Below are 21,245 nucleotides of genomic sequence, written 5' to 3'. Positions count from 1 at the left end.
AGACCTGCTGGGCCCTTCCTAATGCTGTCTTAAAGCAAATAAGGATAAAGAGACCATCTGAGCAGTCATGGTACATATCTGTCGCAATTATCAAATGGTCCCCAGTGCTGTGAAACAAATTCAGTGCGCTATGACATAAACATTACAAGGCACAGAATCTCGGTAGAGAAAAGTATGGAATTGGGAAGGTCCTCAAGATTTGGTTATATTTAATGTATTTTAATAACATTAATAATTTATGTAATATTTTATACAACAATATCCAGTTATGTTCGCCACCCATTTGTCTTGCAGATATTATTTGGCCAGATGTCTTAAGTCAACTGAGACATGTAAAGATTTACTGTATATTTCTTCAACTTTATCTTCTTCACTTACATCTCCATGGAATGTAAAACCGATGGGGTATGTGTACTACATCCTTCAGTTAACTGGAAATCCCACCATCTCAAGGTCTTGTGATAACAGTAGACTTTAGTGGCTCATTTAAATAAGCTGTTATACTGGTGCAGACATTATAATTCACCTTTAGCTCAAGCAGTGAGAGTTTGGAGTGAGTTTGAGTTCAATTCTTGCTGATATCCATGACGAGTAACTGTATTTGACAATGAGGCCACTGAAGAGTAATATGATTTGTTCTCTCCTGGTGGGGTACCCCTAGAGTACTTCCAGCTCTGCTTACTTAGGGCATGAGAAATACTCATTCAGTGATATATTAAAAACGGCTCTGCTGTGTGCTTGTTCCTCAGAGTATAAAGACTGGAATGGAATAATTTAAAACACTTATTAAGGCTTTCCAACCCTATGCCTAACAACCTTCAAGTAAATATGACGGAAAATGTGAGATGAGTTATAAATGCTGTTCTATCCATGGGCCAGAATAAGAATATGTGTGAGAAGAGGTAGCCGGTGTCTCTATAGCGATTTTATTGTCTTGCTATTCTGCAGGAGAATACAAAAAGTCTTGTGAAAAATATGCTCTTAAATGTTTTTCTGCTGATCTACAACAGGGGCCATTTCCACATTGTGTGCCGACTTTTTTATGATATCAATAGAATTTTATATATATTTTTAGACAAATAGAAAAAGACTCTCTAGTTAAGAACGCTAGTAAAAAATGTGCACCAGGCATACAGTTTTTAACCATCCCCTTCACCTTCTTCAGAAAACAACACAACAACCTGTACTAGAATACACTGCTTTTTTTTTATATATCTTATGAAGAGGGACATGTTAATTTTACCACTTTTTAACAATTGGAGTTATTGTGAGTAACTTTGACTAAAAGAGATGTGCAACACAACTGGAAATCTGCCTCTGCATTTAACAACAAACTGGTCCTGAAGCCCCAGGACCTGATCCACAGCTCAGCAAAGTCAGTGGAAGGACCTTTTTAATAAAAGGGCTTATGAGAACAACAGAGAAAGTGAACAGATGGATTTTTTTAAAGTTTAGTATGTCTTTTAGTCATAACTGTTTCATAACCCCATTTTATTAATTGAAATGAAATGTACACTTTTTCTCTTATTTCTCATCACCAAATACATTCTTTGTCTAGAATTAATCTGACTGTACTGAAGAAGAATATTTTTAAATTACTTTATTTCTTAATGTTCCTTTCCCCACCTTATATTTTTTAGTTTCTCCTCATGTTGGCGCTTTCTGCATTTTCCACATAATGATTTTTAACATATGTAGCACAAACATTAGGTATTGCATTTTTAATGCCTTAAATTCAAACTCTAAATATTTAAAAAGTTCACAAAAGTAATCTGTTCAAAGGTTATTTTGTACTTACATTCCTTTGATTTTCAGTTTATCAGTGCTGAAGCTGTTGGCTGATTTTATGTAATGAAGCAACATAATTCAGGAAAAAACAGACAGACAATGACAACTGAACAAGTGTCACCAAGTCACTTAAAAGGACTGAGTTCTGCTGGTCATATTCATGCCGCAAGTATTCCTACTCTGCTATTGCCAGTCATGTAACTAACAATTTTTTTAATGTGAATATTGTTGCAATGAAAGCTATCTGACAGTGTAAAGCCGTGTTGGTCTTGCCGACAAAGGCACAACAATATTCAGCCACTGCAAGGTGAAGTTAAACAAATTAAACCCGGAAATAAGATATATATTTCATAGTAGTTTGGATTTTTGTTTACTGCTAACTAGAGGAGAGACTGGATTCATCAATAATTTTCATTCTTTAAAATGAATTTTAACATTTTTCAAAAAGATGTCCTTCAGTCCAGTTTCCAAGAGAACATCTGTGGACTGTATACTCAAAAGTTATCCATCGTGGTCTTTTTTGGACGTCCCTCCCTTTCTTTCACAGTTCATAGGATAATTGTCTGAATTAACCTCAATGTTTTCGTAACACTTGCAGCTCTGCATTTGCCTGTTATCAAATAGCCCTCAACCAGTCACCTGCAGGGATCAGTAAGGGATTTCCCCTTCCAGTTCACAGCTAGTCAAATGTATTCAGGGGTGAAAAGGAGAGTGAGGCTATGGGTCGCTTTGCTCTAAAGCTTCAGAGATCGCCCAAAATGGAGATGCTAAAGAGATGTCCAGCTAGCATGTTTTGTTCATGTGTTCATGGTCTAACTGACCTCCAGAATTGGTGTCAGGAAGGAATTGTACCCCACATCAGATTGGCAATGACCATAGATGGTCTGCTAACATCCTCTGAGCATCTTTCCCCCAGTCAATTCCTTGCCAGTATGAGGACTATGGGTCCTCAGTGTCTCTTGGCCTCTGCCTACAGCACACAACTGTCTAGAGTCTCTTGAGACTCTGAAATGTTTTAGTCTAATATAAGCCATTGGCCTCAGAATATGGGATATCAGAGTGAAATGTAATAGTCTGTGATATACAGGAGGCAGACTACATGATCTAATGGCCCCTTGTGGCCTTGAATTCTATGAAATATATATGTAACATAATAGGAAAAGTGTATAATATTGATTTATGGCAAAATGATGATGATATGTGAACTTACTTTTGAAACGATCAATATATGCCATTAATGTGCACATTATATAATTTTTATGTTCTTTTCAAAAGGGTTGTGTGTTGTGCTTCTATTTTGAGACAACTGCTGATTAAATAATATTTGTTCAGGATTGCTGTATTGTGACGAAATACAGTACGAAAAATGCATGGGTTTATTACATGAATGCTATAAAACATACAAAGTTCTTGCCTCTTCTTTTCCATGCCTTTATGTCTTCGGACTTTGTAAATAATGGGGTAGGCACTTTCACTGCTGTCACTTGACAACACTTAACTGTTAGTTGAAACTAGGAGTCTGATTCTGCAAGAGGACCGTTTTCAACCTTTTTTAGACTCAAAGTTCCTCTCCATAACTTGTGAACTGAATGGCACCTCATTCCAAAACCTAACTCCTTTATTTCAGCGCTTACCTCTTTGCAGAGGGGCCAAGGGAACGGCCAGGCAGGGATTGAGTTTGAGCCTGTGTTTATCTGCTTATCGCTTCACACTTGGTTTATCTCCTCACACCCCACTGCACCCTTCAAAGGATTTCATGGCACCCTTGCTGAGTATCACTGGTGCAGATCTGGAGGCTCATGCCCAAAAGACATTGGGCCAGAGATTTAGGGGCCAGAGATGGTTAGCACCTGGCTGATGTGATGCCTTAATCCGCTACTTAAATTCTGATTCAGTGAAGAGTAAAATGGCCATTGTACTGAAAGCCTGCATCGTATTCAGAACACTGATACTACAACATAAGGAAACAGAAACAAAATCAAGAGGTTGTTTTCTCTAGTCGTACTAGCTTTACTGCTTTCAAAAAGTATATTCATATAAGGTTAGTAAAGAGACTACCTCATTCCAACCAAAATGTTTTGAGATGCAGATCAGACCAAAGCAGGACTGGGCCTGAAACACTGAAAATCTTTTTGTAAATTCTTTTTTATTTTAATTTCATAATTCTTTAAAAATTTCAACCAAATCTTTCTCATATGAAAAAATTTAACAAGCTGTAGCTGTATACCTGTCCAATCATACTGAACCTACATCCTTCAGTTTATGCACTGAGGCTATGAACAGATGTTACAAGTTGTACCTGCCTTTGTCCTGGAATAGAAATGCCCTGGAACTGGCATATACACACTTTGCCCTTCTAATCAGAATTTAGTGAATGGCTAAACATGCTGCCATTTGTCCACCATTCATTCAATGATGCAATCCCAGGATTACCATTCACATGCACTTTGTGATACCCTGGTCTAAACTGTTGGTTCTTCTTATCCCATGAATCTTTTTTAGGATTTATGCCAGAACAATGAGACACTGACATATGAATGAATGCACTTTGCCCCAAAATAAACCATTTATAATGGTTTATCCCAGGACAAATACAACATCTATCTGTAGCCAAAGAGTTTGTCCAATGTAACTGTTCTCACTGAGTCAAGTTAAGCACCTCTGTCACTGAAGGGCTGGGGCCCTTGAAAACAGATACTTAAAAAGTTAAACATGTGCAATGGAGGGAAATACTTTGAATCAGGGCTTTATTTCCAGATTGTGTGCTGAATTCATCTTACTCAGAGGTGTAATTCCATTACAGCCCACCGGAGTCCTCAAATAATGCAAAATCTATCCTTATTTCCATGTTATGAAGAGATTTTCCCACATATTCAAAATAGGTGCATCTTTTATTACATAAGGATTTCAGGAGCTTTTTTTACTTCAAACTTCTCCTATTCAGTAAACAGAACTAGAAAGTATAGGCTTCACCTTGCAACAAATTTAAATGTCTTATTGACTAGCAAGGGAGATCAAGGAGACAATAAACACTGCAATTTTTATTAGTCTTTGCACATCGGTTCTTGTCAACTTACTTCACATTCCACATGCTAGCTAACTTTTCAAACAGTTTTTGGGTCAGTGTCATCATTCTGGGATGTGAATATTTATTCTTCTTTATTTAAAGTTATTTGAAAGTAAAAAAATTCACACTTCATCATTTTTCCTGTTTCAAGTAACTTGTTTCAGACAAAAGTGTGTAGCCACTCACATACCTTTAATTCTCCAATAGAAGACAGAAGTCCAGCTCCATAAGCACGCAGTTGTCCTTCTTGCTTGCAGAGGCCAAATTCAATGGTAAAAAAATAGCACTGCAAAAATATATAGATACATATGTATTATATGTAGATATATACTGGTGTTGTAAATAAGCACTTCCACAGCACCAATTGGCACCATATTCACTTGATTGCCCCATTCCTTCAGAATTTCATGTTTTTTAAATAAGTTCAGATCAAGGACTCTTACTTCTAAGTATTTTAAATGTCATGCTTATTAGTAAAGTAGCTCTGTCCAAAAATTGGCATGAAGAATTCTGCTTTTATCTGGTTTTCCAAACAGACCACAAGAAGAGTCACCTGGGACAAATTTTCCAAAGGTAGTGTGCCTAAAGATAGTGAAAGGGACCCAAGGCAAAATCCAGATTGGCACCTCCAACAGGCGTTGGGATATTTAAAAATGTAGGTACCTATCCTAACATATATATTATATCACCCCCACCTCCAACTTTTGAGTAGAAATGACTGTGGCTGCAGCACTTTGTACTGCACTCAATGGTGCTAAGTATCAGCTTTATCTGGATACTTGGGCACAGTATCAGCACAGTTTCAGGTTAGGCACCAGTAAGTAAATGCATCTGTAAGTGAATTTCAATAATCTGGGTCTTAAGTCCTCAATTTAGGCCTGAACATTAGGTCCATGTTTATGGTGTTCCCTTAAGGCAGCAGTAGGACTTAAAGTTGAGTATGAACTCATATATTGTATCAGATATAGACTTAAAGACATGCTTAAGGGCTTTCCTGCTTTGGGACCTTAGCTCTCATAAGATTTTAAAGTCATCTGCCATAACTGAACACAAATGTCACTTGCGTCCTAAATTAGGCAATTACAGACAGTCTAGTAAGCTCAATGGACCAGTCCATTGTAAGTGTTCATTGAGGTTTTACCCATATAACTAGAAAGGTAGTAAGTACCATCTGACCCATACTAGTAAGATATTGAAAAAAAATATTAGGATAAAACCAGTACTGTGTCTAATTTGTATTATACGCTCCATTATATTGGAAAGTGTGTGAAGCAAAGGTATTGCAGCAGCCCTGCAATGGAAAGGGAAGAAAAGCACTACAGATCCTAAGTTATTTATTTTGATTTTGATATTATCCATCAGAATTTGCTTGATCATCTATCAGGGTTTTAAAAAGGGTATGTCTACACAACAAATTGCTATAATGCAAAGACAACTAAGTTAGCTCTGAATGAACATTATAGATCTATCAGCACAACACAGCTAGGTTAATGAATTACTGCCACTTAAGTGGATTTTAGGTCCTAGTCCCAGGTGTACAAATAGATTTGTCCTTCTGAGCATGCTCAGGAATCTTCATAAGTCACTAAAACTTTAACTGGAGAAAACCAGGAGGAGTGAGTGTTTTGCATAGGAATAGGAGATTTGTAACACATCATAAATCAATGCATTTTAGGCATGCTGGAAGGGACAGGTCTAGTCACACAGGTGGGGGTAATATCTAAAATCTGCCTACTTCGTGCCTACTTTTAGATGGCTACATTCTGTTAAAAAACCTGAAAGTGAATTAGAATGTGGTCCTAAATGTCCAAAACAGATGAGACTCACTAGTTGTTCACAAAGTTTTCAGGAATCTAGTTTCCATCACCCACAAATATAGCTCATACACATTTGTAATTGTTCTTTCTTAAATTACCCAACTCAGCATACATGACAGGAACTCTGGAAGTTAACGAAAGTGAACCGTTTGTACAATATCTGAGACCAATAGCAGCTAGCAATTGATGAGGCTTGGAGGTACCTGAATGCCAAAGTCCCCAGTGGATAAGCTTAAGCTCTGTATGAAGATATGTATATGAAGCTCATCTAAATCGTCTAGTTTGGATCACTAAGGCAAGCACTTTCTTTTTCTCAAGGAACTTCTGCTCTTCCAGTTCTGTTACCAGAAAACTCAGAAGTGCAGAAATAAAAAAGAAAATGATGAGATCACAAGACATTTCAGAAATGGATCATTTCCTCCGGAGCCCTGCCTCAGAAACAGGCAAAGAATCAAGAAGCTTTCATCTTGGGGGCGGTTTTCCCCAAAACCATTCCTCCCTCATTAATGCTTACCTAACTGCTCTTTAATATAAAATCCTTCTTCCTTCTCATATAAAAGTTCATGAAAATATACTAATTTATTCAATATAGTATTAGGCAGAAAATATCCAAGTAAATTAGAATAAAATTAGCATCTGGTCCTGTTCCAAAGAATATAAAAAGTAAGTGGGGGGGAGGGGGTAGGATGTTACTGAGTGCAGAAGGCTCTGATTTAGGTCCAACTATATGAACCAAAAGGCACCAAAATTCACAGGGATAAGGCATGGTTAAAGTACAGCACCCAAGTCATGAAAATGAGGTTCTGTTTCTGGCTTTGCCATCAGCTTATGCAAGTCAGTATGAGAGAAATATTCAAAATGAATACAAACTGCTGTCATGCACGAGAAGATGAATACTGAGTCAGCTGGTTCACAAAGGCTAGGGACAAACATTACACATAAACTGATTTAAATGATCAGAAACTGATTTAAATCTGTAACAGAACAGATGTTCGGGGCACATAAACCAGTTTGAAAATGGCTGAAACCGGTTTGAGACAAACCTGGTTGTATTACACTTGACTGATTTGGCTCAAACCTGTTTATGAAATGTCTGTCCCAGACCCCTTGCTGGCTTAAGTTAAATCAGTCCTTCAGCATCCCAGCATGCTCTTTGGGCTGGGCAGGGCTCTCTGCTCCATAGCAGGCTGGCCTCTCCCCTCTGCTCCCTGGCTGCAGCTCCAGGAGAGCCTTGCAGACACAGCAGGATCTGCTGGCTTCCCTGTGTCTCCCTCTCCTCCCCACTCACTACTTGCTACTTAAGCAGAGATCCCTTCCTCCTCTCTGCCACATCAGGGACTGTAGCCAGCATGTGGTATGCTAACTAATGTTGAGAGGTGTCTGCATGTGTCTCTCTCTCCAATTTCACTGGGATAGGCAGACAGAACAGGGACAGCTTAGGGCTTGTGGAGCTAATCAACAGGTCAGTCTGTAAGCTGTTTAAGAACTCTGATGTAATGTAGAGAGAGGCTATTTTTTTTTACTAATCGGGTGATAAGGACTGTTATCAGCTCCCCAGCTGGCTTGCTCACCTGTTGGTTTCCTGCATGATGAAGCAGGGAGGGAGATTGAAAAGCTCCGTATTATCAACAGATGCATGCACTGCACCCCACTCCCCCCTTGCCTGAGAGTACTAGCCTCGGGGCCAGCAACACTCCCTCCATTTGAGCAGCGAGCGGGGAAAAACCTGATACCATGCAGGCTAACATCCCTAATGAGAGAGTCCTGCCAGGGCTTGGCCACACCCCCTTCAGCTCAGCTCCTGTAGAAGGAAAGGGAGGGCTGCTGTAGTGCCCTCTGGCTTCTAGCCTGAGCCACTGCAGGCAAGTGATTGAATTTCCTCAGTCCAGACACAATGCCTGCCTGGTTTCAAACCAGTCCAACCTAGCCTGGTTAGACTGACTTGCAAAGATTGAATCAATTCAGGCTCAGGCTTTTTTGAATGTCTATCCCTAACCAAAGAGATGTCTACAGAAATTCTGAATGCTAGTCCATCAGGGCCAGAACTACAAAAGGACCCAGGCACCGCAATTGGGATGGAGGCAAAATGTAGCTGCTGACTTCCAAGGGCATACCTATACCACATCTGTGCCATACCTGGGAACACTAGCATGAACCATGCCTTGCCCACTCACTCCTGCTTCAGATGCACCAAGTTCCAAAATGAGGTAAGGTTTAGAGCATGCACCAAAATGTACTCCCAAGACACAGAGCACATCTACACATGAAATTAGTCCAGCTGAATAAACTCCAGCACAGTTCATGCTGGAATTTATTGCTCCTGGGTACACGTGGGACTTCAGGGCAGAGTTGGGATGACACAGCCTGGACTGTCAGGGGACCCTGGGGGGTCAGCCTGCCAGTCCAGGGCTGCTCTGAACTGGCTCAGCATGCTGCAAAGGAGCTGGCTGGGGCATGAGTGTGCTTCAGTCCAGGGCTAGCCAGAAGGCAGCCCCACACTGTAGCAGCCTCATGACCCAGCCAGCATCTACATGTGTATTGCAGTGGAGTAAATAACTCGGCCATAGGATAGTATTTGTATTAAGAAGCACTAAACTATGGCAGAGTTAATCAGTTTTACTGTGGCCTAATAGCTCTGCATGTGTCGACAGAGCTGCTTTACTGTGGAGCTAATTAGGCAACTCTCAGTAAATATCTCATGTAGATGGACCCACAGAATCTAAGAGTACTGTTGGGCATATTTCCAGGAACAGGTAGAGAACAAGTGTGGGGGTATATTTCCAAGCAGCACTTCTGGCATGGCAAAGAGGCTCTAAGAGCATTATCACTGGCGATGTGTAGGGGGTGCATGCAGGTGTATGTGCACCCCCTGAGACTGGCGGTTCACCCCCTGTAATTGGCCACCAGCAACACTGACGGCAACACCTGTGGGCAGTCACAGATCACCACTGGTTGCCACTGACACTGCCAGTGACGTCTGTGGGTAGTCGCAGACCCTTGGCTGGCACTCACCACCCCCCACCAGTGACACTACTGCAGCCACCTATGGGAGCTCCCTGCTCAACGCCACCACTTGTGAGCAGTCACCATGCCCCCCAGCCTCTGGGGGCACGTGTCATTCATGAGCATGATTTTAAAACCCTCATTAAATCCCTCAAGTGACTCACTTTTTCTAAGAAATTTCCACAGTCATGTGAAGTTCTGTTCCTGCACATGCTCACAATGGCTGCCATCTTGCCAGGTCTGAACAGCTTGGTCTCTAGCTCACGTGTAAGACTTATCAAGAACTACCTCACCTAACTGTAGTGCTTTAGAAGACCAACCCAGCAGGTGTGTGCCGAACATGCTAAAAAAACCAGCAAACTCAAGCTCCCCATAAAACACAGCAGACCTTTTGCCTTCAAAAACATGGCCAGAGCAGGAGAGAGACTTGTGCCTCCTCCTAATTGAAAAGCTCAGTGCCTATGGCTAGTGCCTCCTGGATGTGGAGGAAATGGGGTTCTAGCCCCTTCAGTTAGAGAGAGCTCAAAACTGCTTTATTTGCTTCCTAAAAAAGGGGCCTAACGACTAAGCTGTAGGATGTTCTGGATTTGGGACATACTTTTCCTTCTCTCTCTGTTGCAACTGTGCTACTGTACAGAAACAACTCTTAAAATTCCTTGCACCAGAGGGAGACAGAAAGAACAAGCGTATGTGAGCAAGTTTCCTTAGCCAAATTATTAAGGCATTAGCCTAGGAGAGGAGAGCACTTGGCTTCCAACCCCTGCTCTAGGGACATTTGTTAGGCAGTCATTGCATACAAAACGATCCTTGAACCAAAGTTGCTACAGAACTGCAAGAATTATTATTGCTATAAAATGAGAAACTTTTATGAGCCGGCACATGCTGAAAGAACCCATCTTCATTCTTTAGAAGGCTTGTATTTTCAGTGCAACTCATTTAAATAAAATATACAAAAAATGACCAGATGGTAAAATATAATGCGTCTGCCTACACCTAATTTATAGCAATGTTACACATTAAGAAAAACCCTTTAAATGAAAAGCTGATGTTTGGATACATTTGCCATATGCAACAGTTACAATATCTATGTTTTAACAGGCCTCTACTTTGTTAAGTAAGAAAAAGAGATGGCTCACCCAATGCTGCCATCTTCAGATCATTAGTCAGTAGTACATCGTTTATAACCACTGAAGATACAATGTATTAGAATTTGTTTTCATGCTGCCTTTGGAGAACTATTGTATCACTCTGTAGTTATGGAACACATTGATAAGGAAATTAAACATTAGTAATTTTAGAAACCCGAGGCACAATTGCATGTTTATATTTTCATGCTTAGCTTCTGGTACTTCTTACACAGATGGAATAATTGCAAATGCAGTCTGAGTGACTGAATGAGATCAATTAGATCAATTCTTTTTCAGTGCACACCCACCTGATTAGCACATGCAGGCATGGTAACTGAAGCTACAAACATGAGCATGCGGGCTTGGATGCTCTGGTTTTTAAAAAGTGGCCTACATTGTCCAGTCTGTCCAAAACACTGAAGCTACAGTCACCCTCTTGCTCTGATACCCAGCCAATTCACTTCCCTGCCCTTCACCGGCTGCCTCTCCACCAAAGCTCTACCTCATCTTTGAGATGCTATCCTAGTCTACTTCAGCCTGAATCTTGAAGACCACAGGATTCCCCTCCACAACAATCACCACCTTTCCCCCTTTTCACATGCCCAGTGAGTGCACTCTTCCTTCAACCAACAAACCTCCACACCCTCTGTTCCCAATTTATAATGCAAAGAAATGTAAAAAAAAAACAAAACAGACGTTGGGTATTAAAATATTAAAACAGAAGATAACACTAAGCAAAATAAAGCTCATTAGGTCCTCTATCAAGAATGAATACTCCTTCTCCCACCTTTTGCAACTGGTCTTTCTCCTTCTTTTCTAAAAAAAAGATTAATACAATATAACAGAAGTAGCAGCCAAATGTCTTCATTCAAGAGCCTCACTATGTATGTACTATATCAAAAAGCAGTATTAATATTAAACTATGGTACACAGCAGCATTTAGCTAGTGCAGTGAAAGGGCTCTGTTATTGAGAGGACTTGCTAGCTAGATAACCTAGCCAATGACTGGTAGCTAGCTAGCTAATGAAACTAATCTAACTTCCATTGACATCTGCAGAAGCACTGCCCTTTCACTGTTGTGGGAGATGGAATAAAGTCTAGAGTACAAAATAAGCATTCAGGGAGCTTATTCAATCAAGAGTGGGGCTTCCGGTAGAGAAGCAAACAGCAAAAGAGCCGAAAGTGTATTTTCCTACGTTGCTTTCAATTACAGTCTTGACCAAAATGAGCAAAACAGAAAAAGGAAGCAGAGGGTTTAATAGAAAGCAGTAAACACAAAGACAGAGGTTGTGCTCAAGGCTGCAGCAATAGTTTTAGCAGATTTAGTGATCAGCATGAAGTATATTTTTAGTTGGTTTTAGGCTTACTAGTTTAAGCAAATTAAAAAAAATGTATAGTAGCACCCATGAAAGGACTCAGATTGATATCCCTGCCCTCAACTTTTCAGTTGGGCAGGTAAAGCAGTGGCACAAACTCTATCAGAACTTCAAACTCATCCATCTGCAAGCTTGTTCTGCACATCCCTCTTTCTCCTAAAAGGGCAATTTCTCTCTGCTCAGGCAACATTTTGTCGCATAAATAGATTGTCAACAGATGAATAAAAATATAATTCCATGATGTTTTAAATGGACATTTCCCAAAAGACAGAAAGGGGAAGTTGGGAGCCCAAGTCCCATTGACTTCTACTGATTGCCACAATTCACCAAAAGTGACATTTGATTTGCATATTTGATTGATACAGTTAATATCTGAAATTCATATTAAATTAATATTATGTTATACCAGAAGTTACTGTATATAGGAAATAGATATAATATCATGTGACTTACCTAACTAATAAAAGATGGAATTTTAATATTGAACAATCACATCTTCTTGATGGCTACTTATATGGAGGGGGGGAAATCTTTGCTTAGAAATTCATGAATAATATTGAACAACAAATAAATCAGAGTAGTTCACAATGAGCTATAAAAATTGTTCCACAGACAGAAAAAGGCAAAATTCAATGAATAAATTATTCATTATGGTTTATTTCCTTAGCTCCACTAAAAGTGTGACCCTATTTACAGCCTACAGCATTTCTAAATAAGAAAACTAAGTTTACTGCAATTTTTTAGGATTACCTTCACTGAAGTGTCTTGTATAGCTGACTACTTTGAAGTGCATTTAGGCTCATTTGGTTGAAGTTTCCTTCCAGGAGATAACCCTGTTGCATGTCTCTGGGTTAGGGTCAGAGGAGAGAACAACAAGGATGTTGTCATGGTATGAGTCTGCTAAAGCCCACCAGACCAGAGGAAGTGGTGGATGTGGCTTTCTTCAAACAACTAGGGAAAGTTTAATGATCACAGGCCCTGGTTCTCATAGGGGGCTTCAATCACTGTGACATCTGCTGGGAGGGCAATACAGCAGTGTGCAGGCAATCCAGGAAGTTTTTGGAGAGTTTTGAGGGCAATGTCCTGGTGCAAGTGCTGGAGCAGCCAACTAGGGGCCATGCTGTTCTTGCCCTGCTGCTCACAAACAGGGAAGAATTGATGAGGATTGTAGTAGTGGATGGCAACTTGGACAACAGTGACCATGAGGAAGAAAGGATGGAGAGCAGCAAAGCAAGGACCCTGGACTTCAAAAAGCAGACTTTGACTCACTCAGGGAACTCATGGGCAGTATCCCCTGGGAACTCAGCGTAAGAAAGGAGTCCAGAAGAGCTAGCTGTACATTAAAGAAGTCTTATTGAGGGTGCAGCAGCAAACCATCCCAATGTGCAGGAAGACTAGGAAATATGGCAGAAGACCAGCTTGGCTTAGCAGGGAACTCTTCACAAAAAGGAAGCTTACTAGAAGGGGAAACTTGGACAAATAACTAGGGAAGAATATAAGAGCATTATACAGGCATTCAGGGATGAAATCAGGAAGGCCAAAGTGCAACTGGAGTTGCAGCTAGCAAGGGATATGAAGGGTAATAGGAAAGTTTTCTATAAGTATGTCGGTAGCAAGAGGAGGATCAAGGAAAGTGTGGGTCCCTTATTGAATGGGGGAGGCAACCTTGTAACAGAGGATGCAGAAAAGGCTGAAGAGCTCCATGCCTATTTCGCCTCAGTCTTCACAGGCAAGATCAGCTCCCAGACAACAGCACTGGGTACCACAGTTTGGGGAGGAGGTGAGCAGCCAACAGTGGCAAAAGAACAGGTCAGAGACTATTTAAAAAAGCTGGACATATACAAATCCATGGGGCTGGATGGGCTGCACCCAGGTGTGCTAAGGGAGCTAATGTAATGGCCTAATGTGATTGCAGAGCCACTGGCCATCATCACTGAAAACTCATGGTGATCAGGAGAGGTCCCAGGGGGGTTGGAAAAAGGCAAGCATAGTGCCCATATTTAAGAAAGAGAAAAAGGAAGATCCAGGGAACTACAGACCAGTCAGTCTCACCTCAGAAAAACCATGAACATCCTCAAGTAATCTATTTCTAAGCACTTGGAGGAGAAAAAGGTGATTAGGAACAGTCCGCATGGATTCACCAGGGGCAAGTCATGCCTGACCAACCTGATTGCTTTCTATGACAATGTGGCTCTGTGGATGCAGGAAGACTGGTCCATGTGGTGTACCTTGATTTTAGCAAGCCTTTTGATATGGTCTCCCACAGCATTCTCCCAGGCAAGCTAAGGAAATACAGGCTGGATGAATGGACTGTAAGGTGAATAGAAAACTGGCTGGAGCTTCAAGCTCAGAGAGCAGTAAGCAATGGCTCAATGTCTAGCTGGCAGCCAATATCAAGTGGCGTGCCCTGGGGGTCAGTTCTGGGGTGGGTTTTGTTCACTGCCTTCACCAATAACCTGGAAGATGGCATAGAGTGCACCCTCAGCAAGTTTGCAGATGACACCAAGCTGGGGGCGGGGCAGTAGATATGCTAGAGGGTAGGGCTAGGATGCAGAGTGACCTAGACAAATTGAAGGATTGGGACAAAAGAAATCTCATGAGGTTCAATAAAGGCAAGTGCAAAGTCCTGCACTTAGGACAGAGCAATCCCATGCATTGGTACAGGATAGGGCAGGGGCAAGCAATTATTTTGGCAGAAGGCCACTTACTGAGTTTCAGCAAGCCACCAAGGGTCGCATGACAGGCAGCCCAGGACAGATAAATATTAATTTTCTAAATTTTTTAAGGGCCCCATGGGGCAGATAGAATGGCCTGGCAGGCCACATCTGGTCCCCAGGCTGCATTTTGTGCCCCTCCACCCCCCAAGCTAGGGGCTGAGTGGCTGGGCAGAAGTTCTGCAGAAAAAGACCCGGGAGTTACAGGGGACAATAGCTGAATATGAGCCAACAGTGTACCCTTCTACCACTTTGAGCGGAGGGTTGGACTAGATGACCTCCTGAGGTCCCTCCCAACCCTAATTTTCTAGGATTCATGGATTCTCCAATTCATGGATTCCAAGATATATCTGCGTAATATCATTCTAAAATATCCCACTCTTTTGCATTCTTGTCTCTTCATCATTGCTGAAGAGGAGTATTTGGAAGAGTCCTTTTTATAAACAGAATTTTGAACAAGTATGGTGCTGCACATTAGTGAGCTGCAAAACTCGCAATTTACTATAGGTTTCACATTTCTTTTTACAGCCATCTGCACTGTGATAAAACTCATCACTTCAAGAAAATTCCCCTGATGCAGAAGTCTGAATGAGACGAAACAAACATTTGGAGGAATGTGCTGACAGGAGGAGGTCTGCTCATCACCATGGATAGATGAAAGCCTAGAAGCTATAGCCCCATGCTTAGGGCCCCAGCTCCTGATCACGTGACAACATAAGAATCTCAACTTTCATTTAAAAAAAGGTTTCTAACCTCTACTAGCTGTGAATACACACTGTGCAAAGATGAACAGATCAAAAGTGATACAGCGGTATCTGCCGAAGTCTGCAGACAGCAAAAAGTGGTAGTTGAGTGGCATAAACTGAACCATGTATCTCAACAGGGTGTTAACCATCCATACCCCTTGGGAGCCCCACCAGCATAAGATCTGTGCATATGACAGTCATGCTGTTGGAAGACTACTATTGCCACCTTTGTCATCCGAGTGAGAATCCTTGTTTTCCCCATGCTGACCGGGAAGGGGGTCTGAGGTCTCTGGGTGAGTGGGGAGTCTCAAATTTCTGTTCTGGTCTCTGTGAGAGAGTTCCTCCCCTTTCCCTGCCACCACCACCACTCAAAGCAGGAAACTGCAAACCAGAGAAAAGTCATAAGAGTATTTGTAACATGTAATAATACACTGTGGTGTGCCTGGGGCTCAAGATGGCTTAGCTCTCTCTACTGACCAGGATAGGGTTGGTCTCACCATTACTCTGACCTCACTGGAGCTCAAAAGCTTTGAATATCCCCGTGCAGAATGTATAAACATGAAGAATCGAGCCCCTCCACACTTAAATGTTAGGTATTTTCTACTAACCCAACAGTTACTACACCCACAACTAAAAAATGTCCATGGGTAATAAATCCTATGTTTCACTATCCTGTGAAATCCTATTGATACCTCTGTGAAATCCTATAAAATATGAACTTTCATTTCTACCCAGGGGAACTTTTACCATCTTCTCTCCTATGCCTGATGAAGGGTGTTTGTGCCTGAAAGCTTGCAATTAAAGAATTTTTTTTGCAAAAATCTTGTTGGTCTAATAAAAGATATCATCTCTACTATGAGTCCTGATTGCCATGGATAATAAAGGCTTTTGACATTCATCTAGTTTAGATTATGAATATTACCCCACAAACAGGAAGTGCCATTCAATAAGCTAATTCAGGCTGGGACTTTATATTATTCGCAATGCCACAATGATATGAAGAGGCTGAGGCACCTCAAGCTGTAGTTGTAGTGTCATACTATAGTAAGAAAAAGAACACTTTTTTATCATAATTAACTGACTGGTTGCAGCATAAACTAGGCCAATTATTATGAGAGTATTGAAAGCATCCTGTGAGCTGCTGCTTAGATCACTTGTTAAAAGTGAAGCTTTGAAGCCAAAATGCTTTGCACTTCATGGCTTCACTTCTGTCATTTGAGTCATCTGTAACAGTTCCAGGACCCGGGATTTAAGGTTTATTAATTTTGTATGGAGTTATTAAGAAAGAACAATATGCAGTGATGAACGGTTCCTCTTCCAATATACTATACAATGCATCACATGAATTCATATTCAGTGCACCCTACAGCAGCTGGAATGAACAATTTCTCCTTTGCTTTTTCCAGCTGTTGCTTCAAACTTCAGCTGTCTAGAACAGTTCACAGATAGCTCAAGAGGCAGTCAGGCCTTTTGACATGCTTTCTGGGACTCCAAGAGGCAGCATCCTCTGGATGCCAAGCTAAAAAAAAAAGTAAGCAGGGTAAACATGTCATCACTGTCCTCCCACACACTTCATTCTATGGTGCTTTGGATGACAGACTTGATCTAGCATGATCCTATACAGTGCAGAAGCAAGAATCAGTGAATGTCTTAACAGCTCTGCCATCCCTGTCTTCAAGGGCTCTAAGCTGCCACTGTTTCTAATGGTGATTTGACATGACAACAAAAAACTTTCATAGCAAAAGCTTTCCTAATTTAACATGGTATAGGCTGAGACTGAGACACAGGGAGTACCCTTTTATAGTTCTGATCCATAGGCAGCATAGACAGTGAAAAAAAATTGTTGGGTCACATGTCAATGGGATTGCACTGGCTGAAATAACATCAGAAAAGGACAAAAAAAGATTGGGAGTCACTTGGCAGACCTTTGCCTGCTAGTGGTTTATCTAGCTCAACTATTTACCTACCCAGTGTCTCAGGACTTAACTGCCCCAATTCTTAGTTGCATATCTCAGTATGTGTAGAGATACGCCTACAGAGGCGTAAATAGAGAAGAGGCCAAAGTGACTTTAAGTCATTTTGATTGCTCCTGGATTGTGAGCCTAACCGTTCAGTGCAATTTATAGGAGCCCCAGGAGCTGCTTCCCATGGTCCCCCTAGTCAGTATAGCTAGAACAAAGTGTACTCTGGACACTCCCTCTCCTGGCCCTTTAAGACGGGACTAAAAGAGGTAGCGCAGAGCAGGCCCTTCCTTCTTACATTACTAAGAAAGTTCTATATCGGCCCCATTAGGACCATCAGAAAAGAAACCACAGCAGGAAATCACTGAAGGATAGTTTCCACTATTTCCCACACAAAATAGTCCATAGTCTAATCTATAGTAAGGCCATTCTGCAAATTCACAAAGGGCAAAGCCACAGGGAACAAACCAAAATGCAGGATAACCTTGTTTATTACACAAATACCTTCCTGGACCACTGACCTGCATCAATCCTCAGTGAGAGAATTGCTTCTGGCTGCCTGGCCCCTTTAAAAACAAGCTTTGGCTAACTGACAGCCAGAACCAAAACCTTCCACGTGCCCCACTGCTATTTCAGGGGATGCACGCAACATGTCTGCTGGATCTCCTGATGTCATTCCCTAGAGCAGACTGTGTCCCACCTAAGTGCTAGGCCAATCACCACATACGGCAACTGCACCCCAGGGCATGATGTCAGGAGAGTAACCCAGCTCCCCAAGTACTTCCCCTGACATTTTAGTGGGTGGTGATCATGTTCTTGAGCACATGGTCAAGACTAAAAGGCCTAAATTGTCTGATAATGAGGAGAAACAACCTCCTCATAATTGCGAGCAGCCTCTAGGGAACCAGAGGATTGTGGAATTTTGCACACTTTGAAGATTGTAGAAGCCAAAAAAAAAAAAATCAGGCTAAAGACAGTCCCATGTAATTAATAACAATACATTTCAGCTCTCTAGGTCTTATGTTCGGCTCAGGGAAAAGCTTTTAATATTTCTGGGCCGTAATCTTCCCTCATCTAAAATCAAATACAAGTTCCGAAAGAGACTATTAATTTCCTAATAAAATTAAGTTAATAAAATAACAAAAAATACCATCTGCAATAATCTACATCTTATTAAAAATTAATATTAACCAACTGTGTCTATTTACTAAAAACCAGGCTCTGCTGAAAAGCAGACAGAAAGGCAGACACATCTCTCTTTTCAAAAAAATCACATGTTCCAAGAGGCTTTGCTGCTGTAGTTAAACCTGGAAACTCAATGGGGCTTTTTTGGTATTTTGGTGGGGGCTTTTTTTTACTATTTTTGTGCAAATGTAAATGGACTCCAAAGATCTTTTGTTGCTCTTGATGCATGCATCTAACCTGCTTTTCTGAAAAGGAAATGGAAAGCATCAGTGTGAAGGTACATATTTTAATCATTACAAGCTGAAGGACTGATCAAGACAGAAAAGTACCTTGGGGAATTTTGAGTATTAATTATGCTACTAAAATTATGTATATTATACACATACATATATAAATGTATGTACATACACACACATAAAATCTAATAGATTTTATTATCTATCTACTATAGATAGATTTTATGTGTGTGTATATACACACACGATATATAATCAATATGTCTATATATAATAGGTACACACACACACACACACACACACACAATCTTACAGTTGTTTAGGGAGATATATATAATCTCCAAACAAAAGTTTTTCATGGCCCCTAAAAAAAAATCCTTTTCAAGTAAAATTGGGCATTTCTCAGTATGTTTTTAAGCAAAGAGGGCATGGAAGAAGAATCTGTCATAAATAATGAATAGTTGGGTGAGTCACCAGTGGCTTACCTGCCAGAAGTTTGTAAACATCTCACAGATTATCTGAATATATTCAGCAAGGTGTAAAAAAAGTTTTATTAAGAGAGAGTACCTCTGAACATTTAGGCCATAGCTATTCACTATGCAGCCAAAACATTTAGAACAAAAGGGATCTGATAACAGTGGTGTACAGAGTTATCCTTATGAAAGCCATGCTGAAGTTATTATTTAACATGGAGACAAACGGGTAGATGAAAATGATTTCTTGTAATTTGTTCAAAATAACTGAATATATATCTTAATAAATTCATGATCTATCTATAAATCGATCAATAGATCATGAATCTATTTCTAGATTGCAAATATTGATGCAAAATTTAAAATACAGTTGTTGGACAGTACTAAAGTGCTAAAAATTTAAACTGCCTTTTTATAAAATTGTTGGTTTTAGTTATAGTTATTAATTAATAAAGACCACTATTTGAATGCCACAATGATGCACTACAGGCCGTTGTAATGCCTTCAGAGAAATAAAGCCAGGTGAGGCAATTTTTTTTTTTGCATGGAACTTTTTCCAGGGGCTACATAAGCACATCTGCTGTCCAACTCTGAGACTTCCAACTTTTTTTTAAATGAGCTTGTTTACCAAAATGAGTTTGTTTGAATAAGTTTATTTACCAAAAACTCCCTACAAAAATAAAACTCGGCAAACCTTTTTATTTTATGTTTTTGAGGCCAAACACATTGTTTTTTCAGTTAAAAGTAACTTTTTATTTTGAAGTTCCCTTTAATTTTTTTTTAAATGGTTGAAAAAGTATTTTGTTAAATTGTAACGGTTTATTTATCCCAAACCAAAATCTCCTTCAATTTACAAATGCAGAAGGAATACAGGAAATGTTTGTTTTCAGTCCAAACTTCAACTACATTTTCCCAATTATTAATGAACAAAAAATAAAGCTATTATCCATTTCTAAGGGCTTGTTAGTCATATTGATTTAATCAATGGATAGTGGATTTTTCATAGTCACATCCAATAACTGGGTAGATTTGGTTTTCCTCTTTCAGTCTCTACTGATTCAATACTAGCTAATTGGCTAGTAAAGTGAAATCAACAAGAATAATACTGGTTGAGGGAAAGGCAAATGCAACAGAAAACAGGTAAGAAGTGAAGGAGGATGGCTCATGTATGGGCTAAAAAAGAGAAATGAATGCATATCATTGCCCTTTCTGTACAGTTCATTCATTCACTGAAGGAACCCATACTCCTGTGCAACAGTCTTTGGTAGATAATGAATTAACATTATTTTTACAATGCCAAATTCCATCCTTGTTTATGTGCATGTAACACTGACTTATAGGTAAGCGGAGGTCCACATCTACTGAAGCCAGTTGAAAACCATAGTTCATTACCATGATGGCAGTATGCAGCCCATAAATGTTTAATTAAGCTCTTCTTACAAAACCGTTATGGCAGATCAACCAAAAACATCTCAATTAAAAATTTATAAGAGCACATTCCATCCAGCACTTTGGTGCCATTTGATACTAAGGACAACAGACATTAGAACCACTTCAAAAGCTAACGCACTAAGTAATTAAGCCCTAGGCATAGTTAGCTCTTTAAGGATATCAGCCATATTTTGACTAACTGATTTTCTTTTATCTACACAAACAAAGCAATAAGCTTGGTCAGAAGCTGAGCACATTTTGACTTGCCCAGTCCCACTACACAGTAATTAAAATAATCCAGTTAAATGTGCGATGATAATG

The 21,245-nt window shown here is 40.2% G+C and overlaps 1 protein-coding gene across 1 annotated transcript in view; it reads right to left on the bottom strand.

The window, feature by feature from the left end:
• Positions 1 to 21,245, bottom strand: part of TPH2 (tryptophan hydroxylase 2) — a 73,244-nt gene that overhangs the window by 2,273 nt on the left and 49,726 nt on the right. The window contains exon 9 of the mRNA XM_090041013.1: positions 5,046 to 5,141. Coding sequence (XP_089897139.1) covers positions 5,046 to 5,141 — 96 coding nt within the window. The remainder of the gene's footprint in view (positions 1 to 5,045; positions 5,142 to 21,245) is intronic.

The sequence above is a fragment of the Crocodylus siamensis genome, chromosome 4 (assembly GCF_052110815.1).
Source record: "Crocodylus siamensis isolate JL-2025a chromosome 4, ASM5211081v1, whole genome shotgun sequence".
NCBI lineage: Eukaryota > Metazoa > Chordata > Crocodylia > Crocodylidae > Crocodylus > Crocodylus siamensis.
This window is presented reverse-complemented; position numbering and strand designations above follow the sequence as displayed.